The 18,986-nt window shown below is 42.2% G+C and overlaps 1 protein-coding gene across 13 annotated transcripts in view; it reads left to right on the top strand.

The window, feature by feature from the left end:
* Positions 1-18,986, top strand: part of ST6GAL1 (ST6 beta-galactoside alpha-2,6-sialyltransferase 1) — a 104,038-nt gene that overhangs the window by 69,938 nt on the left and 15,114 nt on the right. For 12 of the 13 annotated variants that reach the window (XM_048862743.2, XM_048862734.2, XM_048862733.2 and 9 more), the window contains 3 exons: positions 8,205-8,351; positions 11,118-11,817; positions 13,903-14,000. In XM_048862743.2, coding sequence (XP_048718700.2) covers positions 11,169-11,817; positions 13,903-14,000 — 747 coding nt within the window. In that variant the 5' untranslated portion in view covers positions 8,205-8,351; positions 11,118-11,168. Of the gene's footprint in view, positions 1-8,204; positions 8,352-9,964; positions 10,060-11,117; positions 11,818-13,902; positions 14,001-18,986 lie in introns of all 13 variants that reach the window. The other variant, XM_048862740.2, reaches the window with a different exon arrangement.

Genomic DNA, 18,986 nt, shown 5'->3' with positions numbered 1-18,986 from the left:
TAATTGAAGCAGATATTTATGAAGTCATTGGGAGGTGAACTATCTCCAGTTCAACAGGTTAATCATTAATATTTAAGGGTTTTCTTGCCATGCTGTATTAGGAGGAGAACATCACCAGACAGACATTTAAATTGTTTTATTTAACTAAAACAACAATGACAGGTTTCAGGGTAGCAGCCGTGTTAGTCTGTATTCGCAAAAAGAAAAGGAGTACTTGTGGCACCTTAGAGACTAACCAATTTATTTGAGCATAAGCTTTTGTGAGCTACAGCTCATTTCATCGGATGCATAAAGTGGAAAGTACAGTGAGGAGATTTTATATACACACAGACCATGAAAAAATACCCATTGTAAGGAGAGTGATCACTTAAGATGAGCTGTTACCAGCAGGAGAGTGGGGTGGGGGGAGAGAAAACCTTTTGAAGTGATAATCAAGGTGGGCCATTTCCAGCACATTTCCAGGAGTTAACAAGAACATCTGAGGAACAGTGGGGGGTGGGGGGGAGGAATAAACAAGGGGAAATAGTTTTACTTAGTATAATGACTCAACCACTCCCAGTCTCTATTCAAGCCTAAATTGATTGTATCCAATCTGCAAATTAATTCCAGTTCAGCAGTCTCTCGTTGGAGTCTGTTTTCGAAGTTTTTTTGTTGAAGGATAGTCACTTTGAGATCAGAAATCGAGTCACCTACTACAGGACAGGCCCAACAAAGAAAATAACAGAACGCCACTAGCCGTCACCTTCAGCCCCCAACTAAAACCTCTCCAACGTATTATCAAGGATCTACAACCTATCCTGAAGGACGACCCATCACTCTCACAGATCTTGGGAGACAGGCTAGTCCTTGCCTACAGACAGCCCCCCAACCGAAGCAAATACTCACCAGCAACCACACACCACACAACAGAATCACTAACCCAGGAACCTATCCTTGCAACAAAGCCCGTTGCCAACTGTGCCCACAGATCTATTCAGGGGACACCATCATAGGGCCTAATCACATCAGCCACACTATCAGAGGCTCGTTCACCTGCATATTTACCAATGTGATATATGCCATCATGTGCCAGCAATGCCCCTCTGCCATGTACATTGGCCAAACTGGACAGTCTCTACGTAAAAGAATAAATGGACACAAATCAGATGTCAAGAATTATAACATTCAAAAACCAGTCGGAGAACACTTCAATCTCTCTGGTCATTCAATTTCTGATCTCAAAGTGACTATCCTTCAACAAAAAAACTTCGAAAACAGACTCCAAGGAGAGACTGCTGAATTAGAATTAATTTGCAAATTGGATACAATTAACTTAGGCTTGAATAGAGACTGGGAGTGGTTGAGTCATTATACTAAGTAAAACTATTTCCCTTTGTTTATTCCTCCCTTCCCCCCACCCACTGTTCCTCAGATGTTCTTGTTAAAAGGTTTTCTCTCCCCCTACCCCACTCTCCTGCTGGTAATAGCTCACGGTATGCATCCGATGAAGTGAGCTGTAGCTCACAAAAGCTCATGCTCAAATAAATTGGTTAGTCTCTAAGGTGCCACAAGTACTCCTTTTCTCTTTGAGCTATAATGTATCTTAATTAAAACTATCTTTAGATAGGTTTTTTCCTCAAAAAGTATTTTATAAAAAAAAATTTGATTTAAATAAAAAATCAATTTTTTTTTAAATCATTGATTTTTATCCACCCTGATGTGTACATAGCCACATGCTATCAGGTCCTTCCTATTCTAGTTCCGACTTAACAATATTCAGGTACTGTAAAGAGAGAGCGAGAATAACTTTGTTGTTGCAGTCAGTTCAGTCTAGATTCGGTAGCTGTCAGAGAGGCAGCATGGCCTAGTGCACTGCACACATGACTGAAAGTCAGGTATTCCTGAGCCCCGATTATTTGAGTGAGGCTTGGCAAGTCTCTCCACTTTTCTTTCTCAGTTTCCTGTATGTATGTATGTATGTTTGAAAGTGGGTTTCTGGCTGGATAAAAATAGAAACAGGAATCTGAAGTTCCTCTTGTGGAGAACTGTGTCTATTCCACAGAAATAGACTAGTACTATTGGACAAATGATCTTTTATTTTCTTCCACTAGTTGCTATTAGTATGTACCATAGCTATTAATTGAACTCATTTCTCAATCCTGGGTCTGGAATTGATTCTGCATGAAGCACACATTTCTTTATTTCAGTAATGCTAGTGCAAACCAGCTCAAATCAGAATGTTTAAAATTAATGCCTATGCTTAACTGTAAATGAAAATACAGGATTTATACATTTGGAACAAGATCTTCAGATGGTGTACACTGTCCATTGTCTTTACACAGCAATCCTGATTTACAGCAGCTGAGGATCTGGGCCAAAAGTAGGAAATTGGGTGCACTCTGGCTCATTTTGTGCATGCCATTTTGGTGGTCACTTTTTGAAATTAAGACTCCTCACAGGTGTCTGACAAAGCTTGTTTACTGATGTTATTTGAATGCTTACAAAGAGCAAAAGCAAAACTCTGTTAAAGTTTGGCAAAAAAAAAAAGGGGGGGGGGGAATGCTGACATATTGAATGCAAAGTTCCCTTTCAGAGCACCCAGGTACTGTTGATGTAAACTTCTGAGAATAGAGCTGAGGAAGAGCTGACACAAATAGAAATGAGGGCCTCACTGATAGCATTATCTCCCTCAAGTTTAACGCTTACTTGTTTTGCAGCCGAGCAGTTATCTTTCTCTCATGCTCTCTAAAAGTTTCTTTTTTTGGGTGGGACTTTTTGTCATATCTCTCCTGGCACCTGTTTTTCAATTTATGCAAAGCTAATGGAATAACTTACTCTCCTAAAATCAAAAGAGATAAGCTGGTGTCCTGTGGCTTGTCAGTCTAATGTGTCTCATTTTAAATTAAGCCATGCTCTTTATGTAAACTGAAGGGGCCCCCCCCACCCACGCTCACTCTCCTCTCCTTCTGGTTTTGATTCTATTCGGTAGTTTTAGAAACACCTACTTAAATGTGCTGTTAACAGCTGTTTATTTTCATGCAACACTGAGCTTTTCACAGGCAGTGTAAGTCTACTAAAGCAACTGACACACCTTGTTTATGCATTTTCAAGATTCACATCTGAGAACGGGAAATAGGGGTACATGTTTTCTATTGGGATCGGCTGGATCTGCTGAGAATAGGATCTGTTCATGACTCTTTGACTGTTTCAGAGGGACAGTTCCTATGCATTGGCAAATGTGTGCTCATGTTCCATTCTATCTTTATCAGATAGTTTAATCACAAAACCAAAGTTACCTCATCAGTTGTGCAAGAGTGACACAGTCACGGCTTATCTAGAGAGGGTCTGGGCATTTGCCAGCGCATTGCCCAGGCCCCTGCGAAGGAATTCCGACTTTTTAGAAGAGCAGGCATGGATTTAATGTGATCTATTTCTGGAGGCCTAATTCTTCCTCCATCTTTGAAAGTAATGGTTTGGTTCTCACCTACCCCTTCCTATTTATTCACTCCTTATGTCTTCTCCTTCAAATTCCAAACCCCTTTTCCAATAAGTGTAGTTCACATCTTTTTGGTTTCCTAGCTTAGGCCTCCATAACAGTAAATATGCTCCTTATTCTTCCCTTAGGGCAGGTCTACGCTGCAGCCTAAGTTGATATAACTTACATTAGTCAGGGGTGTGAAAAAGCCACGCCCCCCCCACCCCCCCGCCCCAGCGATGCAAGTTTCTTGCTGTCCGCACCGGCACTATGTCGGCAGGAGACGCTCTCCCACTGACATAACTTCCACTTCTCGCCTAGGTAGAGTAACTATGGCGACAGGAGAGCACTCTCCCGTTGGCATAGTGTGTCTTTACCAGCCGACGTAGCACTATAGTGTAGACTTTCCCTTTGGGAAACCCAGACGTTATCAAGAGTCTGTAAAAATAACATTAGCCCTGGACACCCTTTCTCAGAGACTCTCCCACATGACAGCAGCGACTTTGTGGAATGTCTTTTCATCTCTGGGATGGAACACCAGTGGCAGCCTCCCTATTGAGTCAGCTGCCCTTTCACTCCACTCAGTGGCGTTGGCCACCATTATAACCAGTGGGGTCTTTGATGAAGTGGTCCCTGTGCTGCATGAAGGAGTTGGGGAGTGGGAGGAGGTGGGCTTGTGAATAATGTATGTACAGGTACAGAACTGCTGGTTGAGTTCAGCAGGGTACTTATGTTTATGCCTGCCTGTCTTTGAGCCTATGAATAGGATTTCGCTCCTGGAATGCTCTAGGGAAGTCTGCAAAATCTTTTGACTCAGGCTTTGTACATAGGACCAAGATTTGCCACTAGAATACTTATATTTTTGTCATTGTTGGCTGACAAATTGGTGTGCTATTGCTCTGGAGAAATTGACTCTTGATAATCCCACGTGACAGATATCAGTAGATCTGAAGAAGACAGCATATTGCATTATTGATGTAAATACCTATTTGACTGTACTGCTATCTGACCTCTGCACTCCTGATATAAGACGTATAATTATGATATTTGAAGGCTTTCTGAAGTTTCACTGATAGGAGCACATTTTATGTTCACCCCTGTGGTGTATGAATGAATGTGTCTGTCTATAACAAATATTTTATCTACAGTTATGTAAATAGAACATCGCCTGTCTGCACTACCCTAATTTGTACCTTTTTTTTCCATTTATGTAGAAAAATGATTTTCTTCCCCCTTGCCAGAGCAGATTCAGTAGCAGGATGATCAAGAGAAATCTCATGTTGTTAGGACATAAGTTTTACAAATATGCTACTTCAGTACACCATGAAGTCTTATTAATACTAACCCATGGTTGTGAAAATAAATGAGCAAAGGACATTCTGTGATTCAGTAGAGTCCATTTTTAAATTCTTTGCTCACTTTTCTTTCAAACTTATAAAACGAAGCAACGTATTATTTGTGCTACAGAAGTACCTAAAGGCCCCCCTCAAAGATCAGGACCCTATAATATAGTGCTAAGCACCTGATTTCCTTTCAATGTGAATTGGCAACCTCCTACTGGACAGATTGGGGAGAGTGTTAGACCTATAGTTGGGGAAGGCCCCAAACACACACAGGCTTGATTGTTACACTGCTTAGTGGGGAACAGGCTGTTGAGTGAGTTCAGACAAGTTGTGAAGGTGCCTATCAATTTTTTGGAAGTGACTCTGCTTCTATATGAGATAGGCTACTCTTCCCGATCTACCAGTCAAGAGAAAATGTGAGCTAAATGCCAAACTACTCTCATATTTCCTGGCTGCAGTCCTGTGTGAAATCACAGTTAATTGAAAAGGGAGGGAAGGATGTCCCTAGGTTAAATAAATTGAAGACATTTGGGAAGCGTTAAGCATGGAAAACATAAATGGTTTAAAGAATGCCCTAGCAATGAAAGGGTCAGTCCCCAGGCAGATTTTATTCCCCCGTCCCAAGTATATTAAAACACCTGTAGGTGCCCATATATTAACACAATATAAAAGACTGCCCACTAATAAATAGCCACTGAACCTCTTAGCCCTCCACCTGCCCAGAAGTCTGAGAGATGGGGGAGGAAAGACGGGTTTTTCAGCACGCCTGCAAAGCTAATATATCCGGGCTGCGGCAAGGAGGGATTTCCAAAGTCAAAATCTCCTGCACAGAGAATGCTGCCAGCAGTTCCCTCTAGCTTATATCAGTGGGGGTCCATCTCAAGCACCTCTGCTGAGCTCAACTACGGCAATGTGACACATCAAGCCAAACTGTAAAGCAGCCTGGGAACATCTCATACTACCAACTTCATGGCAGACCTCGTATACAATGCACTGTATTCTTGTCAATGCTCTGGCTTGCTTTTTGCCCAGTAACACGGTATTTTCAGAGCTCCGTCTTTCGTGGATTGTGTTAATGCTGTGTCCCACCTTGTGCAAAAAGATGAATAGTAAATTAGTACTAATTTACAAAACTAATAGCCAGAGTCTCAGCTTGTGTAAACTGGCATAGGTCCGCTGAAGTCAGCGGAACTGTGCCAGTTCATATTAGGTTGAGGAGGGTAAAAGCTATTCTCTGTGTATTAAATGGACACCATCAGCTTGACATTTAATCAGTTTAAAAAAAAGCGTATATGTACCTTCTGGGTGTGGTGTTGTGTCCCATCTAGTGGCAGGGTGAGAGAGAGTGTGTGTCTGCTCTACAGCCTTAGCTAACAGCCAGTTGGCTTTTAGCTCAAGCAGTAAGCTCCAAAGGTCCCCGGTTCAATCCAGCCCACCAACAACCGGGGTCTGTTGGTATTACAAGTGGGGGCTCAACTGGGAAGACTCTGAAGCTCGGGACGTGCTTCCTCAACTAGGGGAAAGGCAAGTATGTAACCCACACACCTCCTGAGTGCGGTGTTCTGTCCCATCTAGTAGCACCAAGACAGCTTAAAGAGAGAGATAAACTGAGTCTGCATAACAGCCGGTTGGCTTTTAGCTCATGCACTAAGCTCCAGAGGTCCCCGGTTCGATCCCGCCCGCCACCGACTGTGGTCTGTCGGCATTACATATAGTTTTAGGTACTACTCCTACCTGGGAAGCCCCCTGACAAATCATTAGGTTTCACAGCCACATTTTTCCTACTTGGTAAATGATTTTCGCTCCCTTCTTGCTGAGCAGAAGGTCCACACAAACAATAGGGGATTTGATCCAATGAGATTACCAATGTGAACAATTAAGTATATGCATAATTGATTGCAGAATTAGAGCCTACCAACAGTACAGGGGAAACCATGAAGCTGATTAGGCACAATGTAGGGGTGCTAGAACAATTTTTGTATTGGGGGTGCTGATGTTGGAACCAATTTATTTCCTGTTTGTTATTACTACTTCAAGCAAAGGGGTTTGGTACTCCTAGTTCCAGCAGGGGTGCTGTCCGGTACACCAAGTAAACAAACTGATGAAATTGATATTTTTTCCTCCAATCTGTTGTTGTAATTTTGTTACTTGAAACAATAACAGGTTTAAAAACAAACCCCAAAACTCCTGACTGAAGGGAAATTTTTAAGTTCACAACTTCCTTCAACTCTTTCCAGGAACTGATTTATAAAAAGACTAGTTTAATGTATGACTGTCAATAAAGGCAAATACCATTATGTCCTACTGAAGCATGTTATAACAAACACTTGTGATTAAAAGTTCATTAATGAAAGTGGGAACCTATTTGAATTTTAACAACTGTGGGTTGAATGCATGTGTGTTGCAAATCTGCCTATTTGCACTCTTTTAATGTTATCTCACTACTGACACTAAAAGAAGTTTTAATAATCTAGGCCCCTATCCTACAAACAATTACAAGTGTACCTAATTCATGTGCACAGTTCTGCTAACTTCAGTGTTAACATAAAGTTAAGCATGTGTGTAACTTTTTGCAGGCTCATAATGGTTTGTAAAGTCTCCCTCTCTCTTTCATTGTGTCTGCTTCCATCACTTGCTTTATAAATGGTTTCCTTCCTCCACATCCTTTTTGAAAACAGGAAATAATTTATTTTAGGCTACTGTTTGCGCAGCACTCAGTGCTGTGGGGCCCTCAGCTAATGGGGCCTCTGAAAGAGACTTGAATGCAAACTACTGTAGTGCTATTGTGAAAAGCAATACTAAGCCTCTCCAGCAGATAAAACTCTTCATGTTTGTTTGGTGGTGTGGCTTTTGTGCTGAAGGAATACAATAATACAGGAAGAACGCTTTATTTTGCAGAACGTACAATAAGATATTTGCAGAGCAAAAAGTGACTCGTCAGAAGACAGAGCGTCTCAGACTCAGGAGAAACTCGCAAAGACACTGTTTAACTAAATGATTCTAAAAATAACATCACATATTCACTTTAAATTTGCTGAAAACGTACTGCTCTCCAGGGGTTTAAAATAACACCAGGGTGCACTGTAATATCCTTGCTAGCCAGGCTGCAGATGGAACATGCAAACTGCTAGGTGGCTTTAAATTTTGGTGTAAGACTCTCTAGGGTTTTTTTTTAAGTCAGAAAGATAGAAGATGTTTTGCTTTGTCACAGGCAAAGTTTAAACAATTCCTGCTCATTTCAATAGACGGTTGAGCTCTTGGAAGGGTTTTACTTGATTAACATTTTTTTGCTGCTGGCAGTAGACAGGTCTGACGATCAGAATTCTCTCTGCAAGACTCCAGCACATACCTAAGAAAATTCTTGTTGGTATTTGGTATTTCTCTAATAAAGTTTTCTTTTTTTGCAGGTGGCTTGTGAACTTCATTACAAATCTGCTCATCACTCTGGCTTGTTGGATTTGTAAGAGAACACAGCTTCTCACCATTGTTAGAAAACCTGCAGATACTTAAAAATGAGTAGTGGTTGCTCTAACTCAAGTATTAGCCAACAACAGGTAACAAATACATTAGCAGTTCAAATAATACAGAGGAGACTTTGTTTTAAAGTCTAATAATAGATTGCATTGTCTTTATTGGGATAACAGTCCTTTAGTCAGTCAACATTTGGACAGTGCTTTGAGGATGTAGAGTGCTAGATAGTGGTTAAGTGTTAAGTTCACAGGGGCTTGCTCCTATTAGCAAGCTGACAAAGTTCCTGTTAATTTTAGTGGACCCAGGATCAGCTCTATATGGACTTGAGTAGTCTTCACTCGCATGAGTCCTGCTGATTTCAATGGGACTGCTCCTTTTGCTGGGGCTATGTCTACACTAGAAATGCTACAGCGGCACAACTGCAGCACTGTAGTGTAGACACTTACTAGAGTAACAGAAGGGGTTCTTCTGTCACTGTAGTAAATTCCACCTCTCCAAGAGGCAGTAGCTAGGCCTGCAGAAGAATTCTTCCATTGACCTAGTGATGTCTACACGAGCACTTAAGTCATCTTAATTACATTGCACAGGGTGTGAAATTTTACACAGCTCTGAAGGATGTAGTTAAGCCACCTAACTCTGTAGGGTAGGCAGCCCTAAGACAAACACAAGGAAAGGTTTGCATATTTGGCCCTAGTTTTGCAGATCTATTTTCCATGGCTCAGTCTGTACCATCACCTGCCTTTTAAGTGGCCCCATTCCTTTCTCCGAGAGTTCACGGATGATAGAAATAGAAAATAAAGGGAGCTTTATATGGTCAGATATCTGTGCTTATGAATGAATGGCTGAAACTTGGGGATACTGGGTTTGTTCAATCAGAAGTATAAGATTGGCTCCAGGAGGTTAAAATTTGATTGCCTGTGTTTCAGGTGCTGAACCTATTCACACTAGTATAGGTGGAGCCTGTACCCCATACCCTGTACCCTGCTGGTGTGCACTAAAGGTTCCCTAGTGTGCTTTATTGTAGTACTGTTTCAAACAGCACTATGTTAAAGTACACTAAGAAACATTAAGAAGAGAGTACTCATTATAATATATACTACTGTAATAAGTAATATAACTCATTATGGTGTATACTTCACTCATTACAGTAAACCGTAAACCCCACCTGTTTTTGGACATTTACATAGAACTTAAAAATAAACTCTGAACAATGAAATTTATACATCCCCAAGAACAGAAGCCCTACCTATGGCTCTGGGCCAGAAAAATTACTTCCAGCGCCAGTCCTGAGTAACAGGCACTGTGCGTATGGTTGCTAGTTTCCCCACCAACTCCTGTGCACTTCTGGAGCGGGAAACCATCCCCCTTGGTTGGATTGCAAGGTGGCCAGACTACTCTCCTCACCCTGGGAGACAGATAGTCAGATACAGACATGTAGGGTGTGGGGAGCCAGTGCCCAGCTCCTCTACATAGCATTTCCAATTCCTTGTTCTTGGCCGCCTCACACCACTCAAGCGTCTGCCCTCTCTTTGCCGCTCTCATATCCTGAGGGCAGGTCTACACTAAAAAGTTAAGTTGACCGGCTTAAGTTGCTCAGGGCTGTGAAAAACTTACACCCCTGAGCTACGTAGTTAAGCCGACCTAATCCCAGTGTAGACAGCACTAGGTTGATGGACAAATTCTTCCCTCAACCTAGCTACCACCTCTCGGGGAGATGGATGAACTAAAGTGATCGGAGAAGCCCTCCCGTTGCTGTAGCGAGTGGCTACACTGAAGTGATACAGCGGCACAGCTAAGTATCGACATAGCTTGAAAAACATACCTGAAGGCACTGGCATGTACAGAGCTGGCAACCGTGCTCTGGTCACCTTCAATGCCCACCTATGTCCAGGCACCACGCTCCGCTGTAAATGCCACAGCTGATTTTAGACTGCCAGCATATTTTCGTTTACACCTGTCCCAGTGTGCTCCCCTGTGCTTTGAACAGAGGGTGAATAATGACCTGCCCTCTGTGCTTTCCTGCTGTTGATTTGCTGCCTCGGCATCACAACACTCTAGCAACAGACGGTCTTTCCCCTAACAACCCAAACTCTCCATCTCCTCCACGCAGCTGCTCAATTATTTTCTGCAGAAGGTGGAGTGTTCTGCATTTGTTGGAGCGCTGTGCTGCAGAAAGCTTCCTCTCTTCCCCTAGATATTCTGTATTGTACCCTAAATTAATATCAAACCAAGAGCATTTTGAGAATTAAAAAAAAAAGCAAAACACTAACATAGACTTATTGGCTCCAGCCAGCTGTTTAATGAGACTACGTGTTGGAAGTGCGGTCAGTCACTTACAGATTTGCAGAAGTTTCCTATGAGCTCACTAAGGTTTCAGTGCAGCTATCTTGAAACTCACATGTTGTTTATAAAATCCACGTTCTCCACAGTGTTCTTTAAACAAGGTTTGTTATTGAAATGGTAGTTTCTGACCAGATGCAAGAACGAGGGACAGATTCAGGCAGGGAGCCTTGAGCTGGTGATGTCGTTTCAGATATTAAATACCTATTTAAGAAATAGCAAAGTGGGGATTTTCACCCAGCTGGCATGAAAGTTCTGCACCCATACACTCTTTGGAGAAGGAAAAATATGGAATTGAGGCTGGGGGAGGTCTCCCATATAACTCAAATAAGGAGCATGGGCCTGGGTTGATACTGAATTTAGGACCTCATCCAAGCCCAGTAAAGTCTTTCCATTGATGCAAGTGGCTTTAGATCAGACCTTTAGATGGATTGAGAAGTCTGGAAAAAATTTCTAGTTCGTTCCCTCACTGCTTCTTCTGATTAGTTGTTTCTTGCCTTCTTTTTCAGGCCCAGCATCCTGCCTTGTGTTAATCACCTCATTCTGATGCACCATACATTATGGTTGCCATCAATCTATTGAAAAAATTCGTATATGGACTCCTGTTATTGATTGTGGTTCTGACTATTTGCTTGTGGAGGGAAACAAGAAAAGACTATTACGTTCCCTTCAAAACAGAAAGCAAAAGTTTTCAGATTCTCAGAACTCTGGGAAAAGGAGACGTATTTACATCCCGACTCCTTTCAAGCAAACCTGTCAGTGAGAAGGGCCAGTTATCTGTTGCTTTGCTGATCAAACTGGAAAAAGTAAATGGCAGCATCTCTCCAACCCCTCCAGGAAACAATGCAGTGGCAAAGTCCAAGAAATCAGTGCTCTCTGTGAATATCTGGAATGAGGAAAGTTCATCAAAGAATCTCATACCTAGGCTGCAAAAGGTCAAAAACAATTACCAGTCCATGAACAAGTACAATGTGACTTACAAAGGGCGAAGGAATACTACCAAACTCAGTCCAGAGAAACTGCTCTGCCAGCTCCGGGACAGAGTGAATGTGACAATGATCCATGGGTCAGACGGTCCGTTCAATACCTCTGAATGGCAGAAGTATCTACCAGAAAAAAACCTCAGCCAAGAAGTCGGCCACTTCCGTCAATGCGCTGTCGTGTCCTCAGCAGGAGCTCTGAAGTCCTCGCATCTGGGACCAGAGATAGGTTGGTATTACTCTGTTAGGATAAAACAACATCATCTGGCTTTTGAATTCTGTGAGGCTGGAACAATCCACCATCACACTTGATTTACCCATAGGACTTTCTTCATGTAAAATTAATCTGAGAATTCACAAAGACACTTGCACCATCCTGAAATAGTCAGTTAAGATTCTTATTGATTGAAGGTGTGTGTGGTGGAGAGCAGAAAGAATGAGCAGGTACCCTTAGTGTGTACCCTTAGTACACATTTAAAATGTGTACATTAATCTTTAACACTTGAAAACACAATTGGTTTAATTGAACTAAGTGTGGGCCAGGATTCAGCTCAAGATCCGTGCTGATTTCTGCACCATACAATATGATGGAGACCCCAGTGGTAGAATTCCCACTGCAAGGGAAGGGTTGCAGTGGTACAAAGCAGCTGCAGGCTCCACTCTGGAGACCTCTAGGGAGCCGAAGTCCCCTAAAGCAGTGGTCTCCCGACTTTTTGGCTCGCGCACCCCCAGGGCCAGCTCTAGGGAACCAAAAAGAAAAAAAAAAGAGAGCTGCTACCAGCGTGCTGCCGAAGACGGAGCAGGGAGAGCCTTTGGTGGTGCGCCTCCTGCCGCGCACCCCCAGGGATGGTCTTGCACAACCCCTGGGGTGTGCGCACCCCGCTTTTGAGACCACTGCCCTAAAGAGAATGGGTAAGGCAGGCTGCGGACAGGGGATGGCCATGGCAGCTGCAGGAAGCATTATAGTGATACCGATATAACTCCCCAGGTGAACACTCAGATTCCCATTTGAGTGCCTTTGTTTGGTTTAATTTATGTCACTTTGGAAAGAGTTTAAGCTAAACTGGTGGGGGGTGGGGAAAGCCACTCTTAAATGGGAATGGGTGTCCATATGGGGTAGTTACACTGGTATCCCTGTATCAGTTTAACTACACTGATAGCATATCCCAGTATAACTGATAAAACTTTCCCATGTAGACAAGCTCTTTGGCTCTGGAGAAGGAAGAAGGAGAGGAGGAGGCAGTGTTTCCTAGTGGGTAGATCACTGGGCTGTCACTCAGGAGACCTGATTTCTATTTCTGGCTCTAACATTGGCCTGCTGGGTGACTTTGAGCATGTCACTTTGCCGCTCTGTGTCTCAGTTTCCCATCTGTAAAATATGAGTAATGACACAGTTTTCCTTTTTAAAGTGCTTTTAGATATACTGATGAAAAATGCTGTAGAAGAGTTTAGGTGGTACTATTATTTATTTTATTATTCATTATTTAACGTATCGGTTCTCTGTAGCAGCAGAACCTCTGCCTGCCCCAGCCTTGCTGTAGTTGGAGTTCTTCAGCGCGACTGCAATCCAAATAGATAATATTAGTAATAATAGGGAGGAGAGACTATGAAGGAAGACACAGAAACAAAACTCAGGAAAATCTATGCTGTCATCTGTTATCAGAAAGAAAAGAGAGTGAAGCCATGAAGGGAAAGTAGAACACAACTAAGAGTTTAGTAAGTTACATTTGGCAAAGTACCTATTAACATGACACAGCTGTTTTATTCCTGTAAAGTGCAGGAGGCATCATGTTGAGCTGTGAGGTAGCATAGTTATTTTTCACCCTAGCCACTAGGCTCAGTCCACAGGCTATTGAGCATCTGTTTTTTCAGGCCCTGAGAAATAAAGGACATTCCTCTTCATTATTTCCCAGTCACTGATTTGTAACAAATCACAAGGAGAATTGTTTACCCAAGTGTGTTTTGGGGACCTGTACTGAGCTGGGTTTTTGGATGTCAGCTTGTGCTCTCTACATGTGTGCTGAGTTTTTACAATAAAATACATACAGCTGGAAATGGTTAGTTTCATTTAAACCAAATGAGGAGACAGAGAAAACAGCACATATAGTAATGATTTAAATGCCAGCATGAAAAGAATCAACCTTTTTAATACTTCTGATGAATCCAGCTCTGTATCTCTAACAAACAGTTATCAACTGCATTGATTATATACCTGCCATATTTTTAACATACCTGAGTTAGATGCTTTTCCCCCACTCACACATAATAGCCATTGGTTAACTTTTAATAACTCTTCCCTCTTTGCTGCTTTCAGACACCCATGATGCAGTTTTGAGATTTAATGGGGCTCCTACCATAGGGTTTCAGAGTGATGTGGGGGAAAAGACAACAGTCCGCCTTGTTAATTCACAGGTAAGTCTGCCTGGCAAGTGTGCTACACGACAGAGAGGGAAAGTGTATTGAGTATGCGACTGAGGGCCCAATTGAGCACTCTTATTGTGCAGTCTCTCCTTCACTACAAGGATTGAGGTAGGAATAGCACCAACAGCAGAGTGATCATTGGTGAATGGCAGCTTTTCTTATGGTATTTATGGAAGAATAGAGCCACATCTCTGGCTTTGAACATGAGATCTCTACCTCACACTCTTGGGACCTTTATGTAGCAGCACCTCGAGGTGTCATTTCTCTCTGGAGGGAGAGAACAGGTAGAGCAGAGGCGGGCAAACTTTTTGGCCCAAGGGCCACATATGGGTATGAAAATTGTATGACAGGTCATTAATGCTCATGAAATTGGGGGTTGGGGTGTGGGAGTGGATGAGGGCTCTGACTGCGGGTGTGGGCTCTGGGGCGCAGCTGAGAATGAGAGGTTGGGGGTGCAGGAGGTTGCTTTGAGCTGGGACAGGGGTTCGGAGGGTGGGAGAGGGATAAGGGCTGGGGCAGGGGGTTGGGGCACAGGAGGGGGTCAGGGGTGCAGCCTCCTGGTGGTGCTTACCTCAAGCAGCTCCCAGAAGCAGCAGCATGTCCCCCTCTCTGGCTCCTATGCGGAGGCAAGGCCAGGTGGCTCTGCACCCTTCCCTGTCTGCAGGTGCCACACCTGCAGGTCCCACTGCCTATGGTTTCCGACGAATAGGAGCTGTGGGGGGTAGTGGTTGGGGCGGGGGCAGCATGTGGAGCCCTACGTGTAGGAGCTGGAGGGGGGACATGCTGCTGCTTGTGGGAGCTGTGTGGAGTGGGACAAGCCTCGGACCCCGCTCCCTGGCAGGAGCTCGAGGACCGGATTAAAATGTCTGGAGGGCCAGATGCAGCCCCTGGGCCATAGTTTGCCCACCTCTGAGGTAGAGCCTGCAAACAAATTCTATACATAGTATATAATATAGTTTTTTGTCTAGTGAAAATTATGTCCCTGGAACCTAACCCCCCTATTTACATTAATTCTTATGGGGAAATTGGATTCGCTTAACATTGTTTTGGTAAAAGTCACATTTTTCAGGAACATAACTACAACGTTAAGCGAGGAGTTACTTTAGTTCGGGTTCTGTAGTTTCCACATCGGAGTGTTTTAAGACTTTTATGACTTCTGAAAATGGCTTTTCCCTGTATGTCATTTTATTCCTGTACCTCCTTCCTTCATACTCCCTTCCAGGCATATGTCCCATGAGCCTGTGCTCATGGCTCTAAATATTCATTCCTGTCCGGATAAAAGCCCTAGTATTCTGATAACTGTAAGCATGCATGGGTTGTGGCTTTGACTTTACAGGAAGGGCAGAGTCTCTGGTTGATTTACGCTGCCAGATTTATACATTACTTGAGTAAGAGGTATTTGGCTCTTTAACCAGAGATAAAACTGTGAAGATTAAACAACTCTATAACCTAGGTCTATGAGAATGTATGTTGGTAGCATTTAAGTTAAGAAGATCTGGGACATGAAATATCTTCTGAGTTTTGGATGCTCTACATCTTGTCCCTCTCAGATTTTGGAAGGCACTTCAGATTCTTAAACCTTGGGTCTAGTACTGTAGCTATCTTTAGAAATCTCATATTTGTACCTTCTTTGCATTTTGGCAAATCTGCAATGAAAGTGTTCTTAAAATGAATACGTGCTGGGTCATCATCTGAGACTGCTATAACATGAAATATCTGGCAGAGTGCGGGAAAAACAGAGCAGGAGACATAATTCTTCCCCAAAGAGTTCAGTCACAAATTTAATTAACGGATTATTTTTTTAACGAGTGTCATCAGCATGGAAGCATGTCCTCTGGAATAGTGGCCAAAGCATGAAGGTGCATATGAATGTTTAGCATATCTGGCATGTAAATACCTTGCAATGCTGGCTACAAAATTGCCACGTGGACGCTTGTTCTCACTTTCAGGTGACGTTGTAAATAAGAAGCGGGCAGTAATATCTCTTATAAATGTAAACAAACTTGTTTGTCTTAGCGATTGGCTGAATAAGAAGTAGGACTGAGTAGACTTGTAGGCTCTAAAGTTTTACATTGTTTTGTTTTGGAGTGCAGTTATGTAACAATAAAAAATCTATATTCATAAATTGCACTCTCACGATAAAGAGATTGCACTACAGTACTTGTATGAGGTGAATTGAAAAATACAATTTCTTTTATCATTTTTACAGTGCAAATATTGTAATAAAGAATAATATAAAGTGAGCCCTGTACACTTTGTATTCTGTGTTGTAATTGAAATCGATATATTTGAAAATGTAAAAAAAAATCCAAAAATATTTAATAAATTTCAATTGGTATTGTATTGTTTACAGTGCAATTAAAACTGTGATTAATCATGATTAATTTTTTTAATTGCAGTTAATTTTTGAGTTAATCACATGAGTTAACTGCAATTAATTAACAGCCCTAGTCCTTACCCTTTCTTTTATCACTTAACCTAGAGTGGAACAGTTCAACTAATCATTCCCAAACTGGTTCCTTTTAACCTGCTCTATCCTGTATCCTCCAAAACTCAGAAGATATTTCATGCCCCAGATCTTCTTAACTTAAATGTTACCAACATACATTCTCATAGACCTAAGTTATAGAGTTGTTTAATCTTCACAGTCTTATCTCTGGTTAAAGAGCCAAATACCTCTTACTCAAGTAATGTATAAATCTGGCAGCATAAATCAACCAGAGTCTCTACCCTTCCTGTAAAGTCAAAGCCATAACCCACGCATGCTTACGGTTATCAGAATACTAGGGTTTTTAGTGTTTTAGTGTTTGTTTGAGGCTAAGGTATGCACTCAGATTTTGTATGGTGCAGAAACATGGGGGTGGAATGATCAAATGGGAGTGGAAGTGTTTCAAAACAAATTCCTTAGGATGATTTTTGGTGTCCCAAATAGAACTGCAGCTGCTCTTCTTAGAATCAAGACAGGCATGAATTCTGTTCTTTTCCAAAGTGCAATACTAACATTAACTTTTGGTTTCGCATTCGTTGAATGTACCCACAATGTTTGCCAAGGCTGTGCTTAGAAGAACAGCTCAGTTGGGCTTTGTCATGTACATTTCCTTGGTGACAGAATATTCAAAATTCTTTGCATTCTCTAGGCTTCCCAGAATTCAAAATGATTAGATTTGTTTAAATAAGTGAAATCCCTAATCAATTTGAGATTAGAGGATATTAATAAACAACTAAGCAAGGCTGTTGTTTCCATTACAACTATGTCACCTTGGTTCCCCCTTATTAAAAAGATTCACGTATATCTAGAGAGTTTGTCTAATAACGAGTTAAGGAGGGCCTTAAGAGCTCTCAGTTTTCAATCTGTGCAGACAGCTTAAATCAGAATGCTGATATACTGGCACTGAGAAACATAACCACCTCTGTCCATGCAGCTCTGGGCAGATGGAAGGCCTACCCTATTATTTGTTATACTGTAATTTGTACTGTATTGAGGTCAGAATGGCTTTCCGTGCTTCTTTTGTTCTGGGTCCCTTTTTCTACAACATCTCAGAGAACAGAATATTTATTAGGGACTAACAATGTATCTGTGATCTGAGTGGCTGCCCTATTTGCATGGCCAGCAGCTAAAATCAGGAAAAGATAAATGGCACGGTGATTATATATGGTTTAATTGATTTATGTTCTTTTAAATTTGTATTTATATGTATTGTGATATCATAAAATCCTGGATTTACTTTTCAGTTATATTGTAATATATTTTGTTTTTGGTGCATTGGCTTACGGCTAAGTTGCTATTAATAAATTTGACTTGACAACAGACAACAAGTAGTTACAACAGGCAGACAAGGGGAATACAATTAAACAGTGAGAGAGTTGTGAAATAAGCAATGGTCACAGCACCCCAGCTATCCATCCAGTAAGTGTTTTGAAGCCATCACTTCTTAGCTGGATTAATCAGGAAGAGCTTGTTACAATCTAGTGAAAGGGAGCACAGGTTGAAACCACCCAGGTAGGAAGAAAAACGGAGCTTCATACTCCAGAACAGGCCAGTTCACTACCTGCTCACCTCTTCACTCTGTCTCCTTGCTCTTCGGGCTTGAGGTTCAGTCATCTGCTCTCAGAGAACGAGGGCTGGTCTACACTGGCAATTTGCAGCGCTGCGACTTTCTCACTCGGAGGTGTGAAAAAACACCCCCCTGAGCGCTGCAAGTTTCAGCACTGTAAAGTGCCAGTACAGACCGTGCACCAGCACTGGGAGCTACGCCCTTCGAGGAGGTGGGTTTTTGAGAGCGCTGGGAGAGCTCTCTCCCCGCACTGGTGCCGCGACTACACAAGCCACATAAAAGCACTACCACAGAAGACTAGCCCTGAGTCTTCTGGGTTGCTGCCTTGGAATAAGGGTTGACTTTTTTCAGAGAAGTACAGAGGGTTTAGTTACATCTATTCTGTTAAAATTCAAGGGTAAATCCCCTGTACTGCCTTGGAAATTGTAACCAAATTCTCTAATCCATGTTTGTTCCTCTTCCTTTACATTAATTTTTGTTGCTCATAAATCTTAATCTATCTTCCTCATCAGAATTCTCCTCTCCCATGATTTGTGTTATCTTGATGCCTGCTGTGTCCCAGTGGTCTCTGCTTCCTGACTAGTGGATGCAACGTAAATTAAGAATTGGACTTTGTCCCTTTGTAAACTGATCTTCCCATGGCAGACATGTTCAGCAATCTGGAGGCAATTTATGTCCTTACTCGTCTGTGTGTAATTGTGTTACTGGGTCAATAGTATGTTCTCCACTTTGGAAGCTATCTCCCGGGGCCACATATCCAGTGCCAGCCTAGTTATGATATGCAAACGGTGCCAGTGAAAACATTTGTCCTGCTTCCGCGACACTATAGATATAGATATATAATTATGCAGCTGTAGTTATGCCAATACAACTCCCCATGTGGACACACGTGTTCCTGGATAATAAGTGTTAAAAGGAAGGG

This window comes from Caretta caretta, chromosome 9, assembly GCF_965140235.1.
Source record: "Caretta caretta isolate rCarCar2 chromosome 9, rCarCar1.hap1, whole genome shotgun sequence".
Lineage (NCBI taxonomy): Eukaryota > Metazoa > Chordata > Testudines > Cheloniidae > Caretta > Caretta caretta.
The sequence above is the reverse complement of the archived record's forward strand: the minus strand, read 5'-3'. Positions and strand labels throughout refer to the sequence as shown.